At 41.5% G+C, this 25,614-nt stretch overlaps 2 protein-coding genes across 30 annotated transcripts in view; one reads left to right on the forward strand and one right to left on the reverse strand.

Annotated features, from left to right (window-relative positions):
- Nucleotides 1-16,861, reverse strand: part of TBCK (TBC1 domain containing kinase) — a 126,834-nt gene extending 109,973 nt beyond the window's left edge. For 4 of the 8 annotated variants that reach the window (XM_084855793.1, XM_084855787.1, XM_084855794.1 and 1 more), the window contains exons 1-3: nt 16,830-16,861; nt 7,753-7,984; nt 2,482-2,554 (exon numbers count right to left, since the gene is read on the reverse strand). In XM_084855793.1, the coding sequence (XP_084711919.1) occupies nt 2,482-2,554; nt 7,753-7,945 (266 nt within the window). In that variant the 5' untranslated portion in view covers nt 7,946-7,984; nt 16,830-16,861. Of the gene's footprint in view, nt 1-2,481; nt 2,555-7,752; nt 7,985-9,476; nt 9,592-11,377; nt 11,724-15,696; nt 15,863-16,812 lie in introns of those variants that run through there. The other 4 variants (XM_084855790.1, XM_084855788.1, XM_084855789.1 and 1 more) reach the window with 4 other exon arrangements.
- A 110-nt stretch (nt 16,862-16,971) lies between these two features.
- Nucleotides 16,972-25,614, forward strand: part of AIMP1 (aminoacyl tRNA synthetase complex interacting multifunctional protein 1) — a 37,801-nt gene continuing 29,158 nt past the window's right edge. For 2 of the 22 annotated variants that reach the window (XM_084855801.1, XM_084855809.1), the window contains exons 1-2: nt 16,990-17,038; nt 18,951-19,056. In XM_084855801.1, the coding sequence (XP_084711927.1) occupies nt 19,055-19,056 (2 nt within the window). In that variant the 5' untranslated portion in view covers nt 16,990-17,038; nt 18,951-19,054. Of the gene's footprint in view, nt 17,324-18,950; nt 19,057-22,121; nt 22,187-24,015; nt 24,163-25,614 lie in introns of all 22 variants that reach the window. The other 20 variants (XM_084855796.1, XM_084855798.1, XM_084855800.1 and 17 more) reach the window with 13 other exon arrangements.

Genomic DNA, 25,614 nt, shown 5'->3' on the forward strand with positions numbered 1-25,614 from the left:
ATGTTCTTTTTCTGATGGGAGAAATTGGGGCCACTTTGACAAGGGCACATATCTGTCCAAGACAGGATTTTTATCACTTGCCATCCTTCAGCCCAAATACAGAAGCAGGCAAATGTTACACCCAACTTCACAGAACTTTGCTCACAAAAAACAGGCACATCCATTGCATTAGAAAGGCAAGACAATGGTTATCAAAACATGAGATGTGTATGTGCCTTGATTTGTCAAACAAAATAACAGTTATTAAGAGGTTATTAAAATATGAGATATGTATTTACTTTGATTTGATCCCTTGCAATTTTCAAATACTCCATGGGGTAAAACAGTTCTGAGAACCTCTGCATTGGAGGACAGGTGCATCAAGGGGAAAGGATCAGATTGCATAAAATATTTGAGGAAATTAACACTACTTGTCCAAGCTTAATATATTCTAGGTTTAACATGACATTAGGAAGTGTAGGACTTAAGAGTTTTCAGTGACAGGGGCTTAGAAATCCTTAATCATAGCCTAGAAAAATGCTGCCTGTTAAGTGATCAGATTCTGGTATCACGATCCAATGTCCACTGTGAACAGATATATACCTGCTCATTCAGTATACTCTGCACACTGGACTTTCTCATCAAGAGAGCCATCTATCCATGTGCCAGGTCCAAATGTTTCTTCAAATAGGAGCACGCTCAGGTTTTGCTCTTTAGCTAATCAAGAGCATCAGGGGTGCCTAAAGCAGTATCCCTTCCAAACTAAGCATTGGCTTGGTGGATGGGGGGATTTTTGCTGGGAACTGCAGCCTGGGAGGAAAGGTTTAAAAAAACTTCACCTGCACAGTCCTGATCCTGACTCTAACCCTAGCCTCCTTATGGCTGCTATTTAAAGTTCACTTGTTTTTTAAAAGCGTACAAGGTCAAACTTTATGTTTAAAACAATATGCTATTTGGCCTAAAGTACCCTGCTGCCACGGAGATTTAAAAAGCACATTATACCATTCTGTAGGAGCTGGCATTTGATGACCCAGTGTTAAAAACGATCACGGACATTTTAGAAATACAACTTAAGTTTTTTCTACCCCAAAATGCATTGCATCACCTCGAGCCTTCACAGTAGGACAAGACACAGAGCTAAATAAAAGGAGAAAGAAGGATGCTGAATTCAGTACTAGTGAAGTGAAAAGATTAACAACACTAAGAGAAAGCCAAGGCTGGAGATGAATTTTTAAAGCTCAAGAGATACGGGTTGCAATTATATTATCTGTCTCATCCATGGGAACAGCCATGTTTCATATTTATTGAATGTGAGATTATATGAGTCTGATCCTATGAGTTACTGCACTGCAATAACAGATATTTGGTTCAATGCTCCCAGCACAAGCTCAAAGGAAATCGTACATACTGCTGTACTAGTGCTGAGAACTGACAAATTCTCTGGGACCCAGGCAGCTGCAGACAGAAAAGAATCCCCATTTGGTGCCAAAATCTGGCTACACTAGTCCTATTCATGTGACATATCTAAGCTATAAAGACATGGATTGAGGGGTGAATGCGGGGGGAGAATGCGAGGTTATTCCATTGGCCCTGCCTTCCAAAGATCCAAGGTGTACACACATAGGCTCTGTCCACACCATCTGTACCTTAGACAGGGTACAGACTCTGCATAGAGTCTGCACATTAAGAGATGATGCACAAGCACACATGAGCTCTATTCACAGCTTCGGATCAATGTTTGAATGGCATGATCCATTCTACATCCATGCGTTCATTTGGGCAGGTAGCTCACATCAACAGAGATATTCTGTTAACATGACTGTGTTGAGCTAGTTGCAGCCTAAACCCGGAAACAGGCAGGGCTGTGCCATATTCTGCACTGAGCACCAGTACAGCTGAGCCCCTCCCCTGGCCAGAACGTGTACCTCTGGTAGATGCAAGCAAAATATGTCCTAATCTCTGTGGTGTATTCACATTTTTATCCTAAACACATTAATACAAAAACTACAGCAACACTGCAATATAGATGCACACGCGCACACATGTGAATACACACACACACATATATCCATTCTTTTTCGCAGCAAAAGTCACCATTCATCATTTAGATGCTTAAAATCCTGTGTTACTAACACATAAGCAGTGGAATCTCAATGAGGTGGGGGGAGGTCTTTATTGTTTTTTAAAAAGACACAACTTTATCTGAACATAACTTAAAAAGACAAACAAGATATACTGGGAGAAACAGTTGGCAGCTTTCCGTACCTTCATCATAAAACCTTAAACTTTTGTGCAGAAATAAATATATACTTCATCCTAAGCATGTGTTTATCTGTCTGCCAGAAGGATAAAGTAGTACTGGAAGATGTCAGTTTTGAATCTGTATAGACCTGTGAAGGTAGTTAACATTTTAAAAGAAAAAGTGCATCTGGACTTTGTCACTTAAAGTAGATAAACCTTTCAGTTAGCATGTTTCCTTGCAATGTTTTCTTGATACCATACCTCACTGGTTTCCTGTCTCGAAGCAAATCTTCCAGGCTCCTTCCACAGTGTTCAGCAACCACCACCAGCCTCTCTGATGAAAAATACACACACATACAGAGACAGATTTAGAATCACAATAGACACAGGCACCAAACACTTTCACTCTCACATCCCGCTGAAATTAAAACCATATTATTATCACACTGTATCTCATAATATACAGAGGATGTCTACTTATTTTAGTAAAATATAAAATCATGGTGAGCATATATTACACAGAATATAATTGAATTAAGACACACGATGGCAATTATTTGCAACCAACACAGTCTTGAAGTAGTTTCAGCCTATGACCAATTTCTTTCATGTTACTTCAACATCCATGGTACTGTGAGAAACTGTTAAGCCAATCTAAAACACACACACACACAGGCTCCCATTTTTTGTCAGTTTTATAGTCACTATAGTAAACATATTCTAAATGTTTTTGGATATGTATTAAAATGATTTGGTATTGTATTTGGCATTAGCTACTCCTTCAAAATTAGAAGTTATATTTGTGTAAGTGAAGGAACGCAAGAAATTACACCAAAACGAAACAGGCACCATTTTTGGAACAAGAGGAATAGAATAATATTACAATGCACAAAGTGATTTAGGTAGCTATAAATGCATGCAGATAAATCTCTCCCCCCCCCCCCCGCCCCTGTATCTTTGTCCATTTCTTTTATTTACTAAGTCAGTAAGACTGGGGATTACTCGTTACCATGAAAGGAAGTAAATTACAAGGCACTGACCCAGTTCACACGATCACAACAAGCCATCATGGCTTATTTAAGCATGTTTAAAATTGGCCACGCATGCTGGGCGACACCAGTTTAATTAACTCCCTGGGCACAGCTTGTTGTGTTGTCCAAACCCAGGCAGCATGGCTTGTTTGAGGGGGAAATAACCCTCAGATAACCCATGGCCTGTTCCTAATGGTGCCTGGCACACACACCCCAATTTAAACAAGCCATGGTGGTTTATTTTATTGTGCAAACCAGCTCATTCCCCTCCACTTCCACTGATTCATTTAAAAACCATACGTCTAAAATTTTTGTCTCAAAAAAGAAGATTAGCTTCCAGAACAAGCCAATGGCAGTGGAGAAGGGACAATATGTACGGCACAAACCTCATTCTGGCAGAGCAGAAGGTATGTATGGTGATAGCATTTTCCCTTTGTTTTTGGCCTTTTCTCCCCACCCCCCTTTTAACTTCTTTCTTCCACTGGGAATAATGGGAGAGAAATAAACCACGTCAGGGATTAGCATAGTTTCTCCTGCCATTTCAGGTGTGTGTTCGGGGAATGCCCCAGTCCACCCCCAAAATGCCTTCTCCTTCTTTAACTCTCCCCTGGAGTTCTGATGGCAGATCTTCCCATCACAGCACAGAGAAGGCTTATGAGAGCAGGTCTTCTTCTCTGCTCACAGACCTCCATTTCTGTGGTCAGAGAGGGAATTCCAAATGATCCTGTGGCCCTACCCCACTAGGTAGGGTGGAGAGTGAGTTCCACTAGATCAGGGGTGGGCAACTTGTGGCCCTCCAGATGTTTTGGCCTGCAACTACCATGATCCCTTCACCACTGGCTATGCTGGCTAGGGCTGATGGGAGTAGTAGGCTAAAATATCTTGAGGGCCACAAGTTACCCGCCCCTACACTAAATCATATGCTCCCTGGGTCAGCCTCCCAAGGACCACAGGATTGTAGCCTTAAAAAAAGAAATATTTTAAAATATAAGAAAATATTAAAACTACATTTAAGCTGTTTTAATAATTAAAACAATAAAACAATATTATTTATTATCAGGTGATACTGGTCATAAAAGAATAGTAATTCAGTGATGGATTTTTTTAAAAAAAGGATGCCAGGCTGAATCCTATTTTGGCCTCTCTAGCTCGGTTATCTCCCTCAGACAGAAGCATCACCTGGCCTATTCATTCCCACAACTGATCCATTTGGATCACTTTCGAGAACACTTAGTCTGTTCATCTTATTGGTCAGCTACCAAATATTCCCATAACTGGAAACATTGGTGCAAATATATCATAACACAATATTTGCTGGTGACTCATTTCATAACAAAAATGAGCATAACACAATGACTACTGCAATTCCTTTTTATTTGTTCATTTTAAAACAAAAGCATTTTCTTCCTTCTGCTACTTCACAATACGTTATCTATGTACAGTTGAAAGAGTATTGCCTTTCTTCATACAACTCTGACTCCTTAAAAAAGTAAAAAAAAAAGATTTACAATGTGAAATCTATTTGCTGCATTCTACTTTTGCCAGACATAATGTTTAGTTATACGGCTAAAGCTAGTTTAACAAAACTCACCATGTTTTTTATATACGCATATATGTGTGTGTGTGTGTGTGTGCGCGCACGCACGTGCGCACACACACACACACACACACACACTCCTTTTAAAGTAACAAAACTGATCCCAGGTGTAATGGTCATTTTTTCCTTTCAGCAGCCTATGCCAAGATACCAAAGAAGCACGATCATCTTGAATCAGTTTTGAGCAGTGTATAGAAAACAGGAAAACGTAGCCTTCTGATCTAACCCGATACATAAAAACATAATGCTCCTAAGAGACAGACTACATGCGATACCCAACATCACAACCGAGGCGGGAGATGGGGGCAAACAACAATGTAAATGGAACAAGTAAAATAAAGTCCAGTGAAAACCTGAGCAGATCCAGATTATGATGTACACATCTAGCAATATGCTAGTCATCACGATAGGCAACTTGTATATATTTCAAGACTTCGTATATTTCTGTGTGCATACCCTTGCAGGACCTCCTCAGGTTCTCACTCACTGCAACAGTATCCAAGTGCAGCACTTTATTTTTCCCCTCAGGAATGTATGTCAACCCTTTTGCCTATACGCAAGGTTAAATAGCTACACTCAAGGATGTCACCTGAATGGGGGAGCTGGCTTATGAGAGATGAAGATGAAAAATAGAGGCATCTTTCGACTTTGAGAGATATGGGGTTTATCCAGGGACAGGAGGACCTGTTGTCTGCTTACAACAGCGAAATAAGAATTTTTACCAATATACTGGCTAGCATATTTACTGCTGTAACTCTAAAATGGTGCACTTCGTAGGTGGTCGCACTTCATAGGCCAAGGGCTGACTGCAGTGGAGGCCCGTGGCTCTGATGTCAGTGGGGGTTTCAGTCAGAACTCTAAAGGTGCTATCCCTTGGATAGCACCTATAGAGTTCTGACTGAAACCCGGAGCAGATTCACCATCCGACTGACATCGGAGCCACCAGCCTCCACTGGCTGACTGTAATATACTTATTCACATGTTGCAGTCCATTACGACACTATCACCTCAGATGGAAACAAGTAAAAAAGAACAAATAAAGTAAAAGGTTTAGGGGAGATGGAGGGTCAAGCCTGCCCGATGTTGGTGCCCCTTATTATCAGTGGCATGTTTTGGCCCCACCTGAACTATCTTCCCAACTGCAAGCTTTTTAGCTTTGTCCCATAAAACTCATTGGCTCCCACATGAAGCAGGTAGACTCAACACATGACAAGTCCCTCTTTGCTTCCCTCCCTCCCTCAGCCACAAATAATTCTTAGACTTTAGTGTTTTTTTTAAGTGACCCTGCATTCACTGACTCAAATGCAAAGAAAGTTTGAGGCAAATGAGATGCCATTCACACAATTAGTAATAATTGTGTAAATGGCTTTAAAAAAGTAAATTACAGGCATATGAGGCCTGATCAGGATTGAAATCCTAGTGTGGAGGGTGGGGGAGCTTTAACACTGCAGTCCTGATCCAGATTGTATCTCCAGTGAATACTATGTGCCTTGGGGAAAAAAACTCCCACTCACTCCAATAGCAGGCAAATAGCAGGCACAGCACCTCCAATCTGGATTGGGACTGCAACAAGGGCAAAAGATTAAATGTACCCCAAACGTGGGTCCCAGTCTGGAATATACTTTTAAAAGCCATTCATAAAACTGGTAATTGCATTAACAGCATCCCGTTTAGTTTGGTCCTTTGTCACCCTTAAATGCCATTGAGGTGAATGGGACATAAAATTAGTCATAACTAACTTGGTCCTACTGATGTCAGTATAACATGGTCTTATCGATTAAACACAACTAATCATGTCTGGATTTGGGGTCTTAGAGAAGTCTTCACTCCTGCACTTGTCCACAACAAAACTGTATAATATATGCAATTGTATGATGTACTTATCAATATTTAGAGATATTTTTTTTCCCATACAAACAGATAAGCTGCACAATCAAAATAGGGAAAGCAAGCAAGCTATCCTGTTGGAGCCTCAACCTGTCCTAACAGTCAGAAAACAGGAGTTTGGGTTGGTTTGTTAGTTTACACTGTAGAAGCAGTGCATGTTGATGACATTTTAAAACAAAGAATCATTTTACTTGCATCTTTTAATGTGGCACAATGACTTGGAAAGGATGAGAAAATATTTTACTAAAGAATATATATATAAATAGTAAATAACAGTATTTAATTTACTATAGAAAGTTAAGACATTCATATGATCAGTGAAAAAGATGTACCCAAAACTTAAGACATTCAATGAATTGCAGCATTCAGTGGTCTACAAGATACATATCAAGAGGTGTGAATTACAGTTTATACTTCATTTTCATCATGATATATGCCTCACTGATAATTTCCAAAATGTAAGGACTGGAAGAGAATTGTCGACGCTGCCTTCTGTGGAGCACATTTCTTTTAAACTTCAAACATCAAAAGAGAGATTTAAGGAATTAAAGAAAAAGCAAGACAGATTGATGAATTACAGGAACCTATGAAACAAATGGACTGAAAGAAGCCTGTAGATTTAAAGCAAAGCAAAAAGAAAAAGAAGCAGAAGTAATGGGAAGCGAGGGGGGGAAGCAAAGAGAGATAGGCAGAGTGTGAAAAAGAAAAGGAAATACCTAAAAATTATCAGTGTGATTTGAACTACAGGATAACAAAGGCCTGAAAACCGAGCTGCACCCTACATCTGCATCTGTTATGTGTAACAATAGGGAAAAGACTGAAAAATGTTGCTACGGAGTCAGTCTGGAGAAAAGCAAACTGCCACCTTCGAGAGGGAGGGGGGGATGCTAGTCTTTGAAGTCTATAATGCTCTGAAACACATGTACAAAATAATTACTGTAACACTCTTACATGCACACCCTACAGTTCTTTGGGGAAGGGTAGGGGGAGAGAGAGAGAAAGAAAGAACACACTCACCATGTTTTCCACGAGAAATGTCCACGTATTGGCAAAGCCGGGGATGTGTAATTGTCTTAAGAATCTGAAAGCGCCCCAGGATCTTTATGGAGTTTGGTGTCAAAGGCAGGCCATTGCTCCCACAAACATCATTTGGAAGAGCCGAAGCAAAGAAAGTGAAAGCTCCTAGCTCCGCATCCTTTAAGGGAAACATCTTGGAATCCAATCAAATTGCACCCTAAGTAGCGTGTCTCTGAAAAAGAAATGAAAGAGGAACATACTAGAAACAGGCTACAGGCTCCAAACCAGTAGAACAGTTTGCCTACAGAACAAGTGGTTTAAGGCTCACAGCTTTAATTGTAAGGTTACTCAAGTAAACAGAAGCAGACATGTGGGGTAGAAAACCTTCTGTGGAAAACTTTCCAGAACTTTATTCTTCCATGGAAAAATGTCCATTTCGTAAGTACATTAGCAACAATGAACGGATGCCAATTGAAAATACAATATTAGACGTATTTGGTAATTTCAGAGTTGTAGATGACTGGTTGTTAGCACATCATGTACAGATCTTTGGGCTACTAAACTTTATTAGTGCGCCAACAGTTTTCAGTACCTTTTCTTTCCCTCCCCACACTTAAATTTAACAATGAAAGGGAAGTGCATGCTATTGCCTTTACATTTTTACAAGTATGCCAATTAAAAAGATCAACATGACATAAGATGTATCACATTAAGTGTGCTTTAATTCTCCCCCCTCAAATATTTCTGGTCAAATATTTGTGGTGTATTGGGACAAAATAAATAACATGGGGTAATTTTTTTAAGCTTTGTTGTGTGACTAAATACAAGTAAAATAAACATGCTAAATTAGATCATTCCCCGAAAATTTTCCAATGCAAATCCCACTATGAAAATGAACCTAATTTGTACAGGGTAATTTGCAGAGGTTGCCACCATATAACAAAATTCCCCTACGCAAATTAACATAATTTGAGTAGGGAAAATGTCCAATTAAGATTCTTCTGGAAAACCCACATCACTAAACAGTGTTAATACTGCCTATAGGAGAGCAATATATGGCTCTGTTATACGAAAATATGCACAGCAATGCAGCATATGTAACAGAATATTTAAATAATTTATAGCTTGAACCTAACTCTGCAAAGAAATTAATTCTGGTGAGTAAAGCTACAATCCAAGGAGCCGATGAAGCCGGCTCGTATGAACATTTTTAAGCAGCATCACTTTATACTGAACCGCAAACATGTCTTGCGACAGTGGTCACTTAACCACAATACAGGGTTGCTATTAGGAAGAAAACTGTCAAAAAAAACCCCTCCCACTTCAGGCTAAGTGACACAGATCACTAGATCTGTGTCACTTAGCCTGCCTCAAAACAAAAGAGGGTTCAGGCTGACAGTACTAGCACCTTCATTTTCAAATCAATGATAATATGTTTCAGGCCCCAAACTTGAGTTCTGCCAAAAAAGGTCCAAACATTTAGGACTGCTTTCTTTGGCCAAATTCAAACTGTTCTTCTCCTTCGCCTGGTACACATACACACACACACACACACACACACACTCTTTTCCTTAGATCAAAGACCTGACTGGCTTTTATCAGCCCTAATCCAGGCAGGTGGGTGTGACATTCCTAATGTCATTTCTGGCTTCCCCTGACTTTCCTAGTTTTCTTTCTTTTCTAAACAAAAGGCAGTTTATGGCTGTAATCCTATACACATTTACCTGGGAGTAAGTTCCACTAAAATGGGATTTTCTTCTGAGTAGACATGCATTGGCTTGTGCTGTAAGGAGCTCACTTTCTGTCCCACTGGGCATACCAACTATTAGCAAAAAGATGCTGTATATAACAGAAGAGCAGATCTGAAACAGTATGTTTGTAAATGCAGCTTGCGGTTTACGCGGATTCAAGTGCATAAGGGGCCAATGGATTTATCACAGGACAACAGACTATCCAATGTATGGGTAACCGCTTTGCAGATGATAATTCTCTATTTGAAGATGTCCTCTATTTGGAGGGCTGTCAAGTAAGGTTTAAAAAGATTTTTTTAAAAAGCTACATACAGAAAGAGGGCCTTGAAGGTGCCCATCAACAGTTTATACCTGGACAGCAGACACAGCACAGGTCACCTGGTCAGGGCCTTCTCCGTTAAAATTTCTATTTAAATTATAGTAATTATGTCAAAATTTGTGTCTATATAAATTATATATAACTATATATACATTATCAGATGCAAATTTTAGGCAAATCTGTGTCCTCTTTTTCTTTTCTTTCTTTTTTTCAGCAATTTAGGGATTGCGTCAAATGTTAAAATCTAATTGAAATCCCATTCATTTAAATGGATCTCCTGTATTAGGATTAACATATTTCATTCCCCTTCCCCAGTTGGGGCAAAAAACAACAAAAATAATAATACTTCTACACATGATTACAGTGTGACTTAGAATGTGTGATGAGCTTCCAAAAAGAAACCACAAAGTGGGCATCATAAGAGGAACAGAAAGAAAAGGGAGAAAGAGTTCTCAAAAAAGTGCAAATTGGGTTCAAAGAAACCTAGCACATTAAGGATGGCTGATGCTATCAGGTACAAGGGTCTTCACTGACAATGTGCATCACATGCATATAATGTAAATATACACATATATCAGAATAAAATTGCCTTGTCTGTCTAGAGTGTTGCTTTTATTTCCTATCTTTTTAACAAATCTTTGTCTTAGGGGGCATTTGATGATAATGCTGCATACCTGGTGGGTGGTAGTGGATTAAAAATTAAGACCCATGGCTCTAAATGGTCTGGGATTGAGGTATCCCAGAAATCACCTCCTCCAATATGAACCTGGTCCAGGAAGACTACTCAGCTTCTAAGGCCCTTCTTGCAGGCCCAATTACTAGCAGATGTTGGTGGACTAGAGACAGCCTTTTAGACTGCAGCCCCCAGATTACGAACCCCATCTTTGTCCATTTTAAATAGACACTTCAGGAGACAATCCTATGCAGAAAAAACTCTTACCACTCGCAGCATTCCCCAGCCAGCCATGCCATGCCATTTTCTGTCTAAACATGCATAGCACTGCGCCCTAAGATGGTTCAACAGGCTATCTGTAATCAGGGCTGGCACCAGACATTTAGTTGGATGCTGCTGCTGCCCCCATAAGGGGTTCCCATCCAGTGCTGAAACTCCTGTACACCACCTGCACTGCTGCACAGATGTTTATTTATTTATTTATTTATTAAATTTATTAATCGCCCATCTGACTGGTCACCCAGCCACTCTGGGCGATGTACAACCCACCATAAAACAATTTAAAACAATAAAATTTTACCATAATTTTTTTTTTTTTTAAATACCCTAACTCACCCCAAATGCCTGCCTGAACAACCACGTTTTTAATGCACGACGGAAGCTCATTAAAGAGGGGGCATGACGGAGTTCCCTACGGAGGGAGTTCCACAGAGTGTGTTTCATAGTTTCACAAGGAAACAGATGTGTTTCCTTGGCAGGCAGAAGTACAGGGTGTTTCAAAATGATGGACCCAATTTCGAAGCAGTATATTTCACGACGGCAGCATGTTACAATTACCCCAAAAGTTACAAATGGTTTAATGAGTTATCATGTTTTACTAACCGTTTTATAAATGCTCTATGTGCCCTCCACCTGCTGTACGGGCAATATCGAGACGAGAGTTGAATTCGTCCCAAATGCCTCTCAAAGTGTCTTCTTCCACTGAAGTCACCGCTGCTGTGATTCTGTTTTTGAGGTCATCCAGATTAGTTGCTAATGGTGGCACAAAAGCATGTTCTTTGTCGTATCCCCACAAGAAAAAGTCACAGGGTGTAATGTCTGGAGATCTTGGGGGCCAAGAGTGTAGAGCCAAGTCTTGGGGTCCCATGCGGCCTATCCAACGCTGAGGCAGTGTGTCATTTAGAAAACGTCGAACCTGCAGGTGCCAATGTGGTGGTGCGCCATCTTACTGAAAAATGAAGTCATCGGAATCTTCATTAAGTTGTGGAAAGAGCCAGTTCTGCAGCATTTCGAGATATGTTTGCCCCGTAACTGTGTTTCCCTCGAAAAAGAAAGGGCCATACACCGTTTTTTTGAGAAACGGCACAAAACACGTTCACTTTCAGGGAATTACGCTCATTCTCTATCGTTTCGTGTGGATTCCGTAATCCCCATATGTGCACATTGTGACGATTAACTTTACCGCTTAGATGAAATGTTGCTTCATCACTAAAAATCAAACGCAGTTAAGAAGCTGTCGTCCTCCATGTTCTGTAACATCACATCATGAAATTCTACACGCTTTGTCACCTGCACAAAGAGCTTGTACCAATTGCAACCGGTATGGCCTCATGATTAAACATTGCCTTAACACACGCCAGGCAGTCGTATGAGAGTTCGCAAGTTCTCGGCTGGCACGACGAGTGGACTTGCGCAGGCTACGCTGAAAACTCTTCAATTCTTCTCACGTTTTCCTCTGAAGTGCATGGTCGCCCTGTGCTCTTCCTCTTACATAAACAGCCTGTTTCCTCAAATTGTCGGTACCAACGACGAATGCTCTTTGGCATTGGCAGATCAATGTCCAAACACCGTTGAAACGCACACTGCACAGCAATTGTGGATTCAGTCTTGCTGAACTGCAGAACGCAGAACACCTTATGTCGCGGGGTCACCATCTTGCGAATGACTGAGGCTAGGGGCTGTTTGTGTGCTGAGAGAGGCACGTAGCGGTAATCATTTGAAACTCTATGCCCTACCCTTTCAAGTGGTAAGAGTTTCATTCATGGGCGGTTCGTGGTTGCAGATATAGCGATTTCAAATCGGGTCCATCTTTTTGAAACACTCTGTACTTTTGAATGGGAGCTGATCTATGACGATTGGCCACCATCCTAAGATTTTTTAAAATGCTATGCCCAGGCAGGGGCTGCACAAGTCACACCAGAGCCTTGAGTGCCCCAGGGCCATTGGCAGGAGCCCCATCATGCCAACCTCTGATGCTGGCCATGTTTTTAGTTGAGGCCTTTGTTGTTTTATTGATTCTGTCTGCTCTATATTGTTTTATTTGCTATTTTCAGTGGATTTTATGCTTTTTACCCTCCCGGATGCCCAAGTGTTGGCAATGGGCATTTGCACAGCTAAGGCTAGTGTGTCAACTGTGCCCATACCTGAAGGTGTCAGATCTGGCCACGATGACCAGAGGGGAAGCCAGAGACTCAGCGAGGCATAGAGTTGTCAAGTCAACCCCTTTATATGCCCACTACGTTAAGAAATGCATAGAAAGGAAATGCTGCCAGCTACAAACTTCTCCCATCACAACAAGATCATGGTAGGAAAAGTCACACAAGGTGACATACTCCTTCCTATGCCAGCCTTACACATAAAGTGGCCCTCTAAGGTCCTGAGAAGCCCCAAGGCAGTCACAACCGAATGTCACAATTTGATTTGAGCTTATCAGCCAAATCCACTATGAACCTAAGAAAGCAAAGGCAAACTCCAGTCCAGGAAGGGCTTTTATGAAGTGCATGAGAGACAAGACATGACAGTCGGGTGCAGCCGTTAGAGCCAGTGTAGTAAAAGGATGGCCTCTTGGACAAAGACTGGCAAGACTCAGGTTCATTTCCCCATTCAGCCTTCAAATCCAGTGGGTGTTCTCAAGCAATTGCTCTCAGCCTAACCTACCTCACAGGGCAGTTGTGAGGACAAAGTGAGTGAGCAGAGTATGCACACTGCCCTGAGCTCCTTGGAAAAGGCAGCATTAAAAAGTGTAATAAATACTAATAAGTATTTAACAGGTTGCCCTTTGCATGCCTGCCTTTCTCTTTCTGTAACAGCAACAGAACACTACTAATTGGGACTGGCAAGATGTAAAGGAAACTCAGTCCAGCCCAGGCAGGACTTGCCTTACCTCACCTCCTATCTCCTTCCAGGCTACACCTCTGGATATAGCCTTAACCATGGCCAGCTTCAGAACTCAAGCAGCCACAACCAGGAATGCTGAAGGGCACCATGAACACAGCCATGAAGGAGTGGGCGCTCCTAATGACCAATCCCTATTGCTCAGAGTCTTTCAAGTTCATACCACGCAACTGCTGCTAGCTACCTTCTTTCCTTCTTCTATAGACTCTCTCTTTAACCTTGATGGTCATAAGGGAAATCCCTCCAGTCCCAATTCAGGGAAGGAATGATATTTGTACCCAGTCTGTCCTTTTTTGCCTTTGCAATTCCAGTAGCAGGAGAGGCCCTTTTGAAGACACCCTCGCTTGCAGGGGCCCATTTGTTGGGCATATGAGAAAGGACTTTCTCCTGTGTTGCTCCCAAACTCTGGAATGCACACCCTATGGAGTTGTGACCGGTTCCAACTCTCCCTGTATTCAGGAAGGGGCTCAAGATACATCTTTTTAAACAAGTCGTTACGTTTTTAAATATTTTAATGTTTTACTATGTTTTTATTTGATAATGGTTTGCATGCTTTGATTTTTTTGTAAAGCACCTCAGTTGGTCCCAGAAAGGAAGTACAGAAATACAATAAATAGCAGCAGCTTGAACTCTCTAATTCATTTCTTCACCTCACCACTGGCAGAAATACAAATGGAAGACAGGGAACATCAGTGGAGTGTGGGAAGTATGGCACAGAAAATGCAAATGTTTCATGACCCAAAGGAACAGCAGTATTCTGGCCAAAATTCCTTACCCACCACCCTTCCCACATACACAACAGGAACCAGGAGGAAGAAATCAGACCAAAGCCAAAAGTGACTCGTACAGAGCAATCCTATGGTCTCTGGGAGAGTGTCCCAGGAACCATACAACTGCTTGGAAAAACCCTTCCAAGGTCGGAGACAGCACTCCAACCTTGGAAGGGGGAGTCAGAGATCCAACCTCCCTCCCCAGCCTCCTCGTAGCCAGTGCACAAAGAACTGTGCTGGCTGCCCTCTGAGGTCAGAGAAATGACCTCAGGGGAGGAAGAGGAGGAAAGGTTCTGGTGGGAGGGGAGGAGACCAGAGAGGCCAGGATACAAGATATCCTGAACCTCCTCCAGCCTCCTTCCCTCTCCCTCCAAAGCACCCTTGCCAGACAGGCTAAAATGCCAATCTAGCAAAAATCACGAAAGATGGAGTATGAGGAGGCAAAGATCGCTTCTGCCGCTCCTCTTGCCTGCAGCCTGGCAGGGTATAGGTCTATTGGAACTCCCAAGCAGCGAGGGCACAACCAACAGGATTGCGCCGTTAGAGAATCCAGACTATAAATAGGTCGATGAAGGAAAAGTTACAGACTAAACACAGCTTTCCCCAACCTGGTGCCCTCCCAAAGTTTTAGACTACAACTCCCAGCATTCCTGCTCATTGGCCATGCTGGGTGGGCCAGATGGGAGTTGAAGGCCAAAGCATCTGGAGACCACCAGGTTGGGGAAGGCTGATTTAGAGCATCAAAATTATTTGTTCCCATAGCTGATACAGTCTAGATTGTCACTCTGTTCCTCCAATGGCATCCTATCAACCCTCTTTACTACCTCTAACAAGGTCCTGGCCATTGTCTTAACCACCCTGGGCTCCCAAATTCGCCAGTTTCCCAAGGCGTAATCATATTAGTTTGTTGCGGTAAACACAACAAAGTGTTGTGGCACCTGAAAGACTAAGGTACTGCAATGCTGGCTAGATAATGCTGGGAGTTGTAGGACTTTTTTCTATCTAAACATGCATAGGATTATGCCTATTATTTATTTATGTATTTATTTATTACACTTCTATACCGCCCAATAGCGAAAGCTCTGTAGGCGGTTGACAAAAATAAAAACCACAAGGTGCACCATAAGACAATGTAAAATATAACCAGAATAAAACCTAGCAGCAATGCAGAGATTTTGAATACAGATTTAAAACACCAGAGCTAAAAAACTAGGAAACTAAAATAATAAAATACTAGGAAAATAAAAAGGTCTTCACCTGGTGCCAAAAGGAGTACAACGTATACACAAGGCAAACTTCTCTAGGGAGCTCATTTCACAGCCGGGGTGCCACAGCAGAAAAGGCCCTCTTCCTGGTAGCCACCGGTCTCACTTCCTTTGGCAGAGACTCACAGAGAAGGGCCCCCTGAAGATGCTATTAGGGCCTGGGCAGGCACATATTATAGCATAAGATTTTGTGAATAAAGCGGATTCTAGTCCACGAATACTTATACCATAATAAATATGCCATCCTTTTCCTGCTTTCCATTCCACCAATCCTTTCCTGTGCCTATTCTTTCTCCATTCCATCTCTCCTCATTTTTCTCCTTTAACATTTAAAGATCTCTCTTTAAGTCTGATCTTAAGCATGCTCAGAAGCAACTTCCAGTGAGTTCAAAGGCAATAACTCCTCTGCAACATTGCAGCCTCTGCGTCATTTCTCTCTCTTCCTTGTGCCCTTTACTTCCCTTAACGCTCTTCTCGCACCGACTCCCCTTTCCCAATTATTTGGGGTTGGGTTGCTTAAATGAAAGGACTTACCCGGGGGAAGTAGAACTTTTAGGGTGCAATCCTGTGCATGTTCAGACAGACAAAAAAGTCCTACAACTCCCAGCATGCCCCAGCCACCATGGCTAACTAGAGAATGCTGGGAGCTGCAGGACTGTTTTCCGAATGCATAGGATCGCGCCCTTAGAATCGTGAGTGACAGAACGTGCACTCCAGAGCTAGAGCATCGTCGGCGCCTCTACTCGTAAGTAAAAAAACACATACGACTCATCGGTTCCCCCGAAGTAAACCGCATAGGACTGCAGCCTTACCAAAGATTAGCTACATCTCAAGGTACTTAGAACTACTCTTCAGAATATTTGGAAATCATGAGAAACGAGGCACACACACCCCTTTTTCAATCTCACACTTACACACGAATCGTGATAACACACATGGTCCTGTGACCAGGCCTAACGCAAAGCACAGAGTACTTTTTTTTTTTTTAAGGAAACAACAACGCGCGAATACACCGAACCTAATATCGCCGTCACCCCCCAGACCCGCATTCCCTTGGCTGCTAAACACACTTCTCTCCCCACAAGCCCCTAGCCCTCATGAACGCTACCTCCAGGAGGTGCATACCTGCCTCTGCCCGTCCTTCCTCCCATGACTCCGCCCACCCCGCTTCCCTCCTCAACCGCCTGGCCGGAGCCGGCCTTGATGCACCGCGCGTGCGCTACGTCCGTACGTACGTACACACGCACGTTCGGTCCTCCCCCCCCCCACGTCTCAAGCCGCACGCATGCTCAGAGGGGTCGGTTCGCGCTTCCGCCGTCTGTGGGGTGAAGCGGGTGAGTTGGGGGGCAGTGAGAGCAAGACGTGGAAGTGGGTTGGCTGTTTCTGGTTACCGGGAGCTGCTGCTAGTAATGGCGGCGACTGGGGAGGGACAGCGGCCCTCCCGCTGAGGGGAGCTCTTAGGGCAAGGCCCGTAAGTGGTCCGGGCTTTAAAAGGAAGCCTTCGAAGCCGGGACGGGGGAGCAGTTGTTGCCCTGATAAGAGCGGGGGTAAATGGTCCTCTCTTTAGTGGAAGAACATGGGAAGGGCGGGGGAGTTGGAAGAGACCCATATGTATGTATGTATGTTTATTTATTTATTTAAGCTTCCTAGATTTTATTGTCCTGTCATCTTGTTACTTATTTACACGTGAGAAGGTGGGAGTTCCGAGGACCGTTAGGAAGAGCCGTCCCGAGAAGAAAGGGGTGGTGGGGGAATATATGCGAGGGTAGGGTGGGGTGGGGTAGGTGGCTTGCTAAGTACCGTGAGGGGGGCGGGTATAATGAGCTGTAAGCCGTGAACTTTGCGGGGGCCTGGGCCCTCGTTATTCTTACCCCTGGGTGAATAGCTTCTATTCCAAAGCTGTTGCTATATGTGGTTCCCTTAAATGAGTTGCTGCAGTTTATTCCTTCTGGTGTTTTGTGGCCATTTGGCACCATTTCTTTTCCTCTATACCCCCCTCTGTGTGTGTGTGTGTATATATATATTGTATACATGCCCCCATGCACACATGCCCCCATGCACACATGCCCCCATGCACACATGCCCCCATGCACACATGCCCCCATGCACACATGCCCCCATGCACACATGCCCCCATGCACACATGCACACATGCCCCCATGCACACATCCCTTTGTGGGAGGGATTGTAGCTCCGTGATAGAACACATGCTTTTCATACAAAAGATCCCTCATTCAGTTCCCACATCTCCAGTTAAAAGGATAGCAGGTGATGGGAAAGGCATTTCCTTGAGACCCTGGAGTGCTGCTGCTAGTCAGAGTAGATGATGCTGTCCTAGACAGACAAATGATGGATCTGGAATGGGGCAAGTATGTAACGTTTACGCCAACTGAGGATAGTATATTGTGTATGTAGGTCTAGCTTGTGAAAGACTATGACAATAACCCTGTCAATCTTTAAAATACTGCAGTATGCTATTTTTGTTGCAACAGGCTAACACAACTACATCTCTGAAAGGTTAGAAGCAGATTTGCAATCTTTGTTTAGCCCCTAAAATGAGAATGCTGGAGCTAGGAAACTACTTCTTTACTTTGTCCAGGAAACTATACTTGCTAATCCTTGGTTTATGGAAGTTGAGTGTGGATATTATTTGACGTGGACTGTAGACTTGTGAAGGCCTAGAAAAAATGGATTTTTTCTACCCCAAATGGAAAAAAGAACAATGTTGGATTATGAAATATTTTATTTTAGAATGATGAACAAAATGTTCAAGGTGTTGCTACCATAAAATTATCATGCTTGTTTTATTAAATATAAAAGCTTAGTTTATTCAGACAATAGTCACAAATTTACTGAGTTTGCTTTTAAATGTTTGTAATTTTAATAATTTTATGAGTAAACCAATTTATACATAATACATTCTCAATTCCTAAAGTAACTTCAGATCTGTAAAGAGCACTAAAAAACCAAAAGTATTGCATATTCTTCAATTTCCCCCAAATTTCATTTTTTTTTCCTGCTGTCTTCCATAGTTTTGGAATATGTGTTAACTTCTCCTTCCGTGTACCTCTTAGGTCTTCATGGTGACATAACACACTTCAACATTGCTGATCTCTTATACAGCCTGTTTAATTCTTAATGGCTGTTGGGATTGTCTGTACAATGTCCTGATAGTATAGTGCATTCTTAAATTTACAAGGCTTATTTCTCAACTGTGTCTGGAGATATTTGTATGCTTAACTGCAGGTGCTCATAAAAGACAAATTTGGCAGGGAAGAGGAGGCAGAGTAGGGGTCCCGTCTTCCACTGAATCTTGCAGTGAGGATCTGTGCTCTGACTGTACCTGCTAAATGTGAGTTCTCTTAACATCTGTTGATGTAATGCGTTCCTTTGAATCAAGGGAAAGCAGAATGTAGGCATTGCTGTGGGTTAAGGAGCAAAAATGGGGTTCTCAAACTGTGTTTTACCTCATAATGCTGAGCAGGACACTTACAGAAGAAAATTAGTGTGCAAGAGAAGGTGCTTAACTCTTTTTGTGCCCACTGATTCTCCCATGCAAATGTCCCTCCCCCATTAACTTCCCTCCCTAGACTGGGAATGACAAGAGGCCACTGATACCATAGCTGACAGTTCTCAGGCTGAGAGAGGAATTTGCAGAGTACAAGTGGCAGCACAGTTCTTCCTATAAAGTGTTCTACTGTCGCTGTCCTGATGTCATTAAGGGTGCAATCCCTATGCATGTTTAGACAGAAAAAAGTCCTACAACCTTGGTAAGACTTTTTTTTTTTTTTTGTCTAAACAGGCATAGGATTGCTCCCTAAGGGACTTACATTCCTTTCTCGTCTTATGCTTCAAGCACTTCTGGTCTGTGGGCATTGTGAGCCAGCTTTGTAGAATATTCTGAAATGGCAAATGATTCACAGTTCGCAAGTCAGATATCACTTTCCCAGCTGCTTAGAGTCCCTCAGTAGCCTAGCTGTCTAGGTTCCCATCTTTTATCTTGCCTATGTTAAGAATTAAGTGCCATGTTGCAGTGTGGAGGGTATTGGGGACTCCTCTCATTCCATCATTGGCTTAGATTTTGGTAAAGGAAGTTTTGCTTTACAGTTTTCTCACTTGCTCTCCTTTGAAGTGATTCAGCACCCTGAAAACTCCCCAGCTTATTCATTTATCCACCCAAACAATATAAACATCAATCACAGTCAGGGAACTTCAGTGGTTCCTAGGAGTTGGGTGTAGTGCCTCGACCACATAAAATGGGAAGTATAGTGTCAGGATCTGAAGAACTGGCATCATTCTCGTTACAGCATCTTGCGTGCGCGCGCGCGCGCACACACACACACACACACACACACAGAGGAAATCACAGAAGCAGCAAAACCAAAAGTTTTCCCCTTAGAGCAGTGATTTTCAAAGTCTCTAAACTCAAGCCAACCTTTCACTTCCCATTCCCTGCCAGGATAAATCTTGCCCAACTACTGACAAATTACTAGCTTCATAATTTAAAAATGTGACATATAGGAGTAAAGGAGTGATGAAAGATTATTACAGAGAAAGCAAAAACACGCAAGCTGGTGACATGATGCATCTATAAGAGGAGCAGCAATACAAAGGGGCATGCATCCTTTTCCCCCCTCCTTATTTTGCCCTTAACATGAGTAACTTAAATTCTTTGTGTCTGGATTCTAAAGTTGTGCCAGGATCCCCCTGGATTATGTATTCAGTGTCAGGGCTGATTTCTGGAACATTTGAAAGTGGCAATAAAGAAGTGATTATATGCAGTGTCTTTATTATTCAACAACTGCAGCCTCTTCCATCACCTATAAATGAAGATACAAAGGATTCTTCTGTTTAGAAATTTATCCTATGCATGTTTAGAGAAACAACTCCCAGCATCCCCCAGCCAGTATGCACTCTAAACCAGGAATAAGTAACCTGGTGCCTTCCAGATGTTGAGCCAGAGCCAGTATGGCCAGTGGTTAGGAATTATGGGAGTTTCCCTCCAGCTGTTTTGGTTTACACCAGGTTGCCTACCCTTGATTAAACAATGGAGAGTCACGTACATTACCCACACCATTTTCTTTCTGTCTACTCCCTTCCTCCCCAATCTTCAGACAAGTAACTAAACTTAAGACACAATCCACCAGAAACCGTCTTCTTTTTCAGATCCTACTGCTGTAATCCACCAAAATTCCTTTTCTTTCTTTGGTTCTCCTCTTGTCCACTCATTCCCCCACCCCATTTTTCTATGACTTCAGTCCTCCATACCCTTATTTCCTCCTCCGCTTTTTCGATCTCTGCACTGAAACACTTTCTCTAATTTCAGATTCGGAATTAGCAGTTGGTTTTGTTGGTTTCCCTGGTCAGTAAGCAAAAGCAGTCTTCAAATGCCCTAGTTTGAGTATGTGTAGATGAGGCTAACTGTGGTAGCAAAGGTATAAAAAGTCAGTCTGCACATTCTCAAACTATTATTTGTGCTGACTTGCCACATTTCATGCTGTAGCTACAAGTGGAGATGGCTTAGAGGGTTTCTCAGTTGCCTTTAGAACGTGATGCCCTTCTCCAGAAAACAGAATACATTTATCCTGTACATTGGATGCTGCTGAAATGGCTTATTTTTGTAAAGTGGCTTATTTTATATCTTCATTTTTTAAAAAAAAAACCATGCTATTACTCAGTGCTCAGTAAATACTATGGTGTTCTGTTCACTTATTAGCTGTCATACTTGTGGATGATGTACCCTATATCTTTAGGCATATTGGAAGGGAGAACATTATAAAGATGGAGGAATCTGCATTTATTTGAATGCATCCTTGTTTCATTTTTCTCTACTTTTGTGTCATTGGGGTGGAAGAATTTGGAACTTCTGTTTTCCCTGATGAGGAATAAAATACTTTTCTTTAAAAAGTAGCAGTGTTCCATTTTGAGTGACATTCATGTTTATATTACCCAAACAATAGTTCTGGAAAGTATTTTAACTTCATATTTTCCATCTTATTTATATATATATATATATATATAGAGAGAGAGAGAGAGAGAGGTCTTTGTTAGTATTCTAATAAAGTTAAGCCAGTATCCAAAAGGTCACAGGACAGAATCACATGTGCAGCTTCTCTTTCTCTTTGTTATAAATGGGGTAAAACAACATCAAATTGTGATTGTGGGGCTGAAAAACAAACTATCCAACATGTAGTGACAGAGTATCAAAACCGAGCCTACAATGGAGACATTGCTGATTTCCTGGCTGTGACAACTGAAGTAAAAAACTATATCTGTAACCTAGACATATGTTTGTAATATTCCTGTCTATATTTTATATTTTACATTTCATATTTATTATGCTCTATGTTTTTATTGTAAAGTGATGTAAATGTGCCACATGATAAATAAATAAATAATAAATTCTCTTTGTTGCAGTTTATCTCACTTCCAAAGAGACAATCTGCTGTTGAGTTTCAAAAATGACATGCTTCTGCAATGAAGTGAGAAAGTTCTGTCTACTGCCGTTTTCTAAATCTTGTTCTAAAGCTTGCTTGATAATTTGAATAGTCAGTAGACCAAATATATTTGACCGAATGTCTACCTCTAATTTATCATTAGATTGGCTGAACCTTGCAAGTTAATAAGTATTTTGCGGGGTTTTCCCATTAAGATGTGGCTGATAGTTTAGCTGGAACAATCGCCTGACAAAATGAGTGCAAAATAAATATGTACCTTACTTTCCAAAGAGTATGTGAAAACCAATGAAGTGGTTCCATCATCCAGATAGCTGTAATAAGTTAAATGATCCCATATAGAGCATTGTGTTTCACCATTAAGTGGTTATTCCAAAGTAATGCTGTAAAGAAAATTCTAAAATATAATGTGGTTGACCTCATCAAATACAGACAACATCTACCATTCCTTTCACTTAATTGTGACCTTCAGTTAAGAAGTATAGCTTGGTATCCTTTTTTAACGAGTCCTTCTCTATAAAAATGTATCACTGTAATAACACAGAAGAGTGAAACTGCCACCTTAAAGAACTGGAGGACTTTCTCTGTGGCAGAATTCCATCCCTAAGCATGTTCACCTGGTACCTTCTTTACTATTCTTTAGGAATAGTAGGCTTTCCATTACATTTTAAAGGCTTTTTAAAGGCTTGTTTTAAGACTTTTCATTACATTTGATGGTGCTTTTTTGTTATCTGGTCCTCCCCTTTAAGTTGGGTTGACTGCTTTTTAAAAGATCTTTTAAATTGCTTATTTTTATCTCCTGCTTTATTTTGTTTTTGATGTTTTGTTGTTTTATATGGTTTTGTTAGTTGCTTCAAGCATTATGCAAAAGGTGGTTTATAAATTTCTTAAGTAAACTGGAACATCTGTTTCAATATTGTTTACCTTAGTCTTCCAATAATATACATTAGAGATGATTTTCGGTTTTACTGTTGAAGCGCTTCTGCACTGCTCTGTTCATCTAATAATGTATTTACCCAGCCTTTGTATATATAGCACAGGTTACAGTTTTCATTAAAACTCACTTTGAAACATAACATAGTGATTAGCACGAAAGTATGCTTGCAGAAGTCTATCAACAATGAATGTTTTTATATAATTTGATTAAAATGCCTGTTGCATGTGAAAAGATAAAATGTGTAAGTATTAAGATGTCCATTGAAAATCTATGTTAATATTTGTTCCCCTCTTACACGTTTTTGATTGGAAATAAATGTGCAAAGAAAGTTGAATTTTCATAACGTGTTTTGTGGTATTGCCAAATATAATACTTCAAAAATATTTTGATCATTGTATATACCATGTAGAATTAATGCGCGTCACAGCTCAATCCTGGGTACGTTTGCTTGGAAGTAAGCCCACTGTATTCAGTGGGAGCTTATTTCTTGGTAAGTGTGTTTGGGATTGCAGTCCTGGTAGTTATGGATTGGGAACTTTTTGTATGTGGCAGTATTTATTTATTTATTTATTGCATTTGTATCCCGCCTTTTTTCCTCCAAGGAACTCAAGGCAGCATACATAATCTTCCTCCTTCCATTTAGGAAAATTCAAGAGTGTGGGGAAAGGTCAACTTAATTATGTGTGGGTGACATGGATAGAAGGAGTATAATATGGCCTTTGTATACTGCTACCTAATGTTTCCAGCCAAATTGGCACTCATGCAACATCAAAACAGTTTAAAAACCAATAGTTTTTAAACCACATAAAAATATCAGAAAGATACTGCGAAACACGCACGTGTGCGCGCATACACATGCATGCACAAAACAGAATAATACCAGATCAGCAGCAAATATATCCAACTTTTTTTTAAAAAGAGGCAAATGGGGAGAAATATCTTAAGCTGAAGATGGAAAATGCAGAGGAAGGACATCTGAAGCTTTCTAGTAAGAGAGTTTCAATGGATGGCAGCCAGTGCAGATGAGTCTGGATTGGAGTGATTTTCTGTCCGCAGCTACCAACAAGTAGGTCACTGCATTTTATATTGGGTTAAGCTTTCAAACTGTTTTCAAGAGCAGCCCAGTGTAGAGCAAGTTTTGGTAGTCTAAGCGAGATGGATGAATGGCTGTTGCAAGAACTTGGCTAGAGAGGAAAGTTTGCAGCTGACTGACCATGTATATCTGGTAAAATATCCTCCTTGCCACTGGTCCCATTTGGGACTCCAGCAGCCAAGCAAGGTGACAGAGCACCCCTAGACTGCAAACTTGTTTTGCAGGTGACTCCATCTAGATCAGGGCAGATTCCCAAACCCAGCTTCCTAACCATCATTATGCTGTCCTGTCAGGATTTATTTTTAGTTTCTTAATCAGCTCATAATGACACAGTTACAGTGGCAACACCCCAGCAGCATTCAACTTGATGTGTTTGGGACAAAGGTGGCTATCCTTGAGAACCTGTCTCTTTCCACCCCTTTTCTCCTTAACATGAAGGTTGTCCCATCTCAGCTTCTGTCCCCCCACTCTTTTTCTTGTTTTGAGCCCATACAGACTTTTCCTTGGAGTTCTACATCTAAAGATTTCTACAATGGCTTAGCTACTCGGTACTTAACAATACTTTAGTATTGTTTTCTAAAAGTGTCCCAATGCTCTATACTTAAAATGTTTATTTGTTTAAACCTTTTAGTGGGACTTAGCAACTGCTTAGATACAACACTTTCTTAAAATTGAAGTCACACATGAAAACAATTTAAATTGCAAATTGGCTCTGCTTGGCAAGTGGGGTCTCTGATCCCTCCAGGTGCTGAATGCAGATGATCTCAAAGCAGTCTTGGCCTAAAGAGTGAGAGACTGGAGGCCCATGGCCCTCCAGAGCTTTGACTCAATAGGGATTTAAACTGGCTCTCCCATGCACACAGCCAACCCTATGGTCAGTGGTTGATAAGTTGCTAGTTGCAGCACTGTTGGAATTTAAAAGGCTAGAAGCAAAATCCAGGTAATGGATCAGAAATCCATGATTGTACCAGACCCATCTGGAGGCTATTAAATATGTGTATTTAAGTGTTTCTGGGTGGAACCAACAGACTATTTCTTGTGTATCCAGCAGCAATGTATATGGAATCTCAAACTAGCCCTTAAGGAACAGGAAGGCTACTGTTAATTATATAAAGAGATTCAAGCCCTTCAAGAATAAGGGGTTGGATCCAGAATCCCCATGAACAAAACTCCGCTCATGGGATGTTCCAGGTAGAGGAAGAGGGGGAGCCAATCTTTGCCAATTCCTCCTTCCCCCTGAAAAGCTGCTCCAGAGAGCTAGGATACCCTCTCAAACCGTGTAAGGCATGGGGAACTGCAAGGGAAATTGGCAAAATTCAGCTTTGCTGTTCATCCAGCAAGATCCTCTGCTGGATCTCGGTCCCTTCAGCAAATGGAAGGAGCCTTTCCATTTGTGGAAGTGACCCACGGACTTCTAACAACATA

The sequence above is a fragment of the Heloderma suspectum genome, chromosome 5 (assembly GCF_057233095.1).
Source record: "Heloderma suspectum isolate Gila_16-S chromosome 5, 16-S_ref, whole genome shotgun sequence".
NCBI lineage: Eukaryota > Metazoa > Chordata > Lepidosauria > Squamata > Helodermatidae > Heloderma > Heloderma suspectum.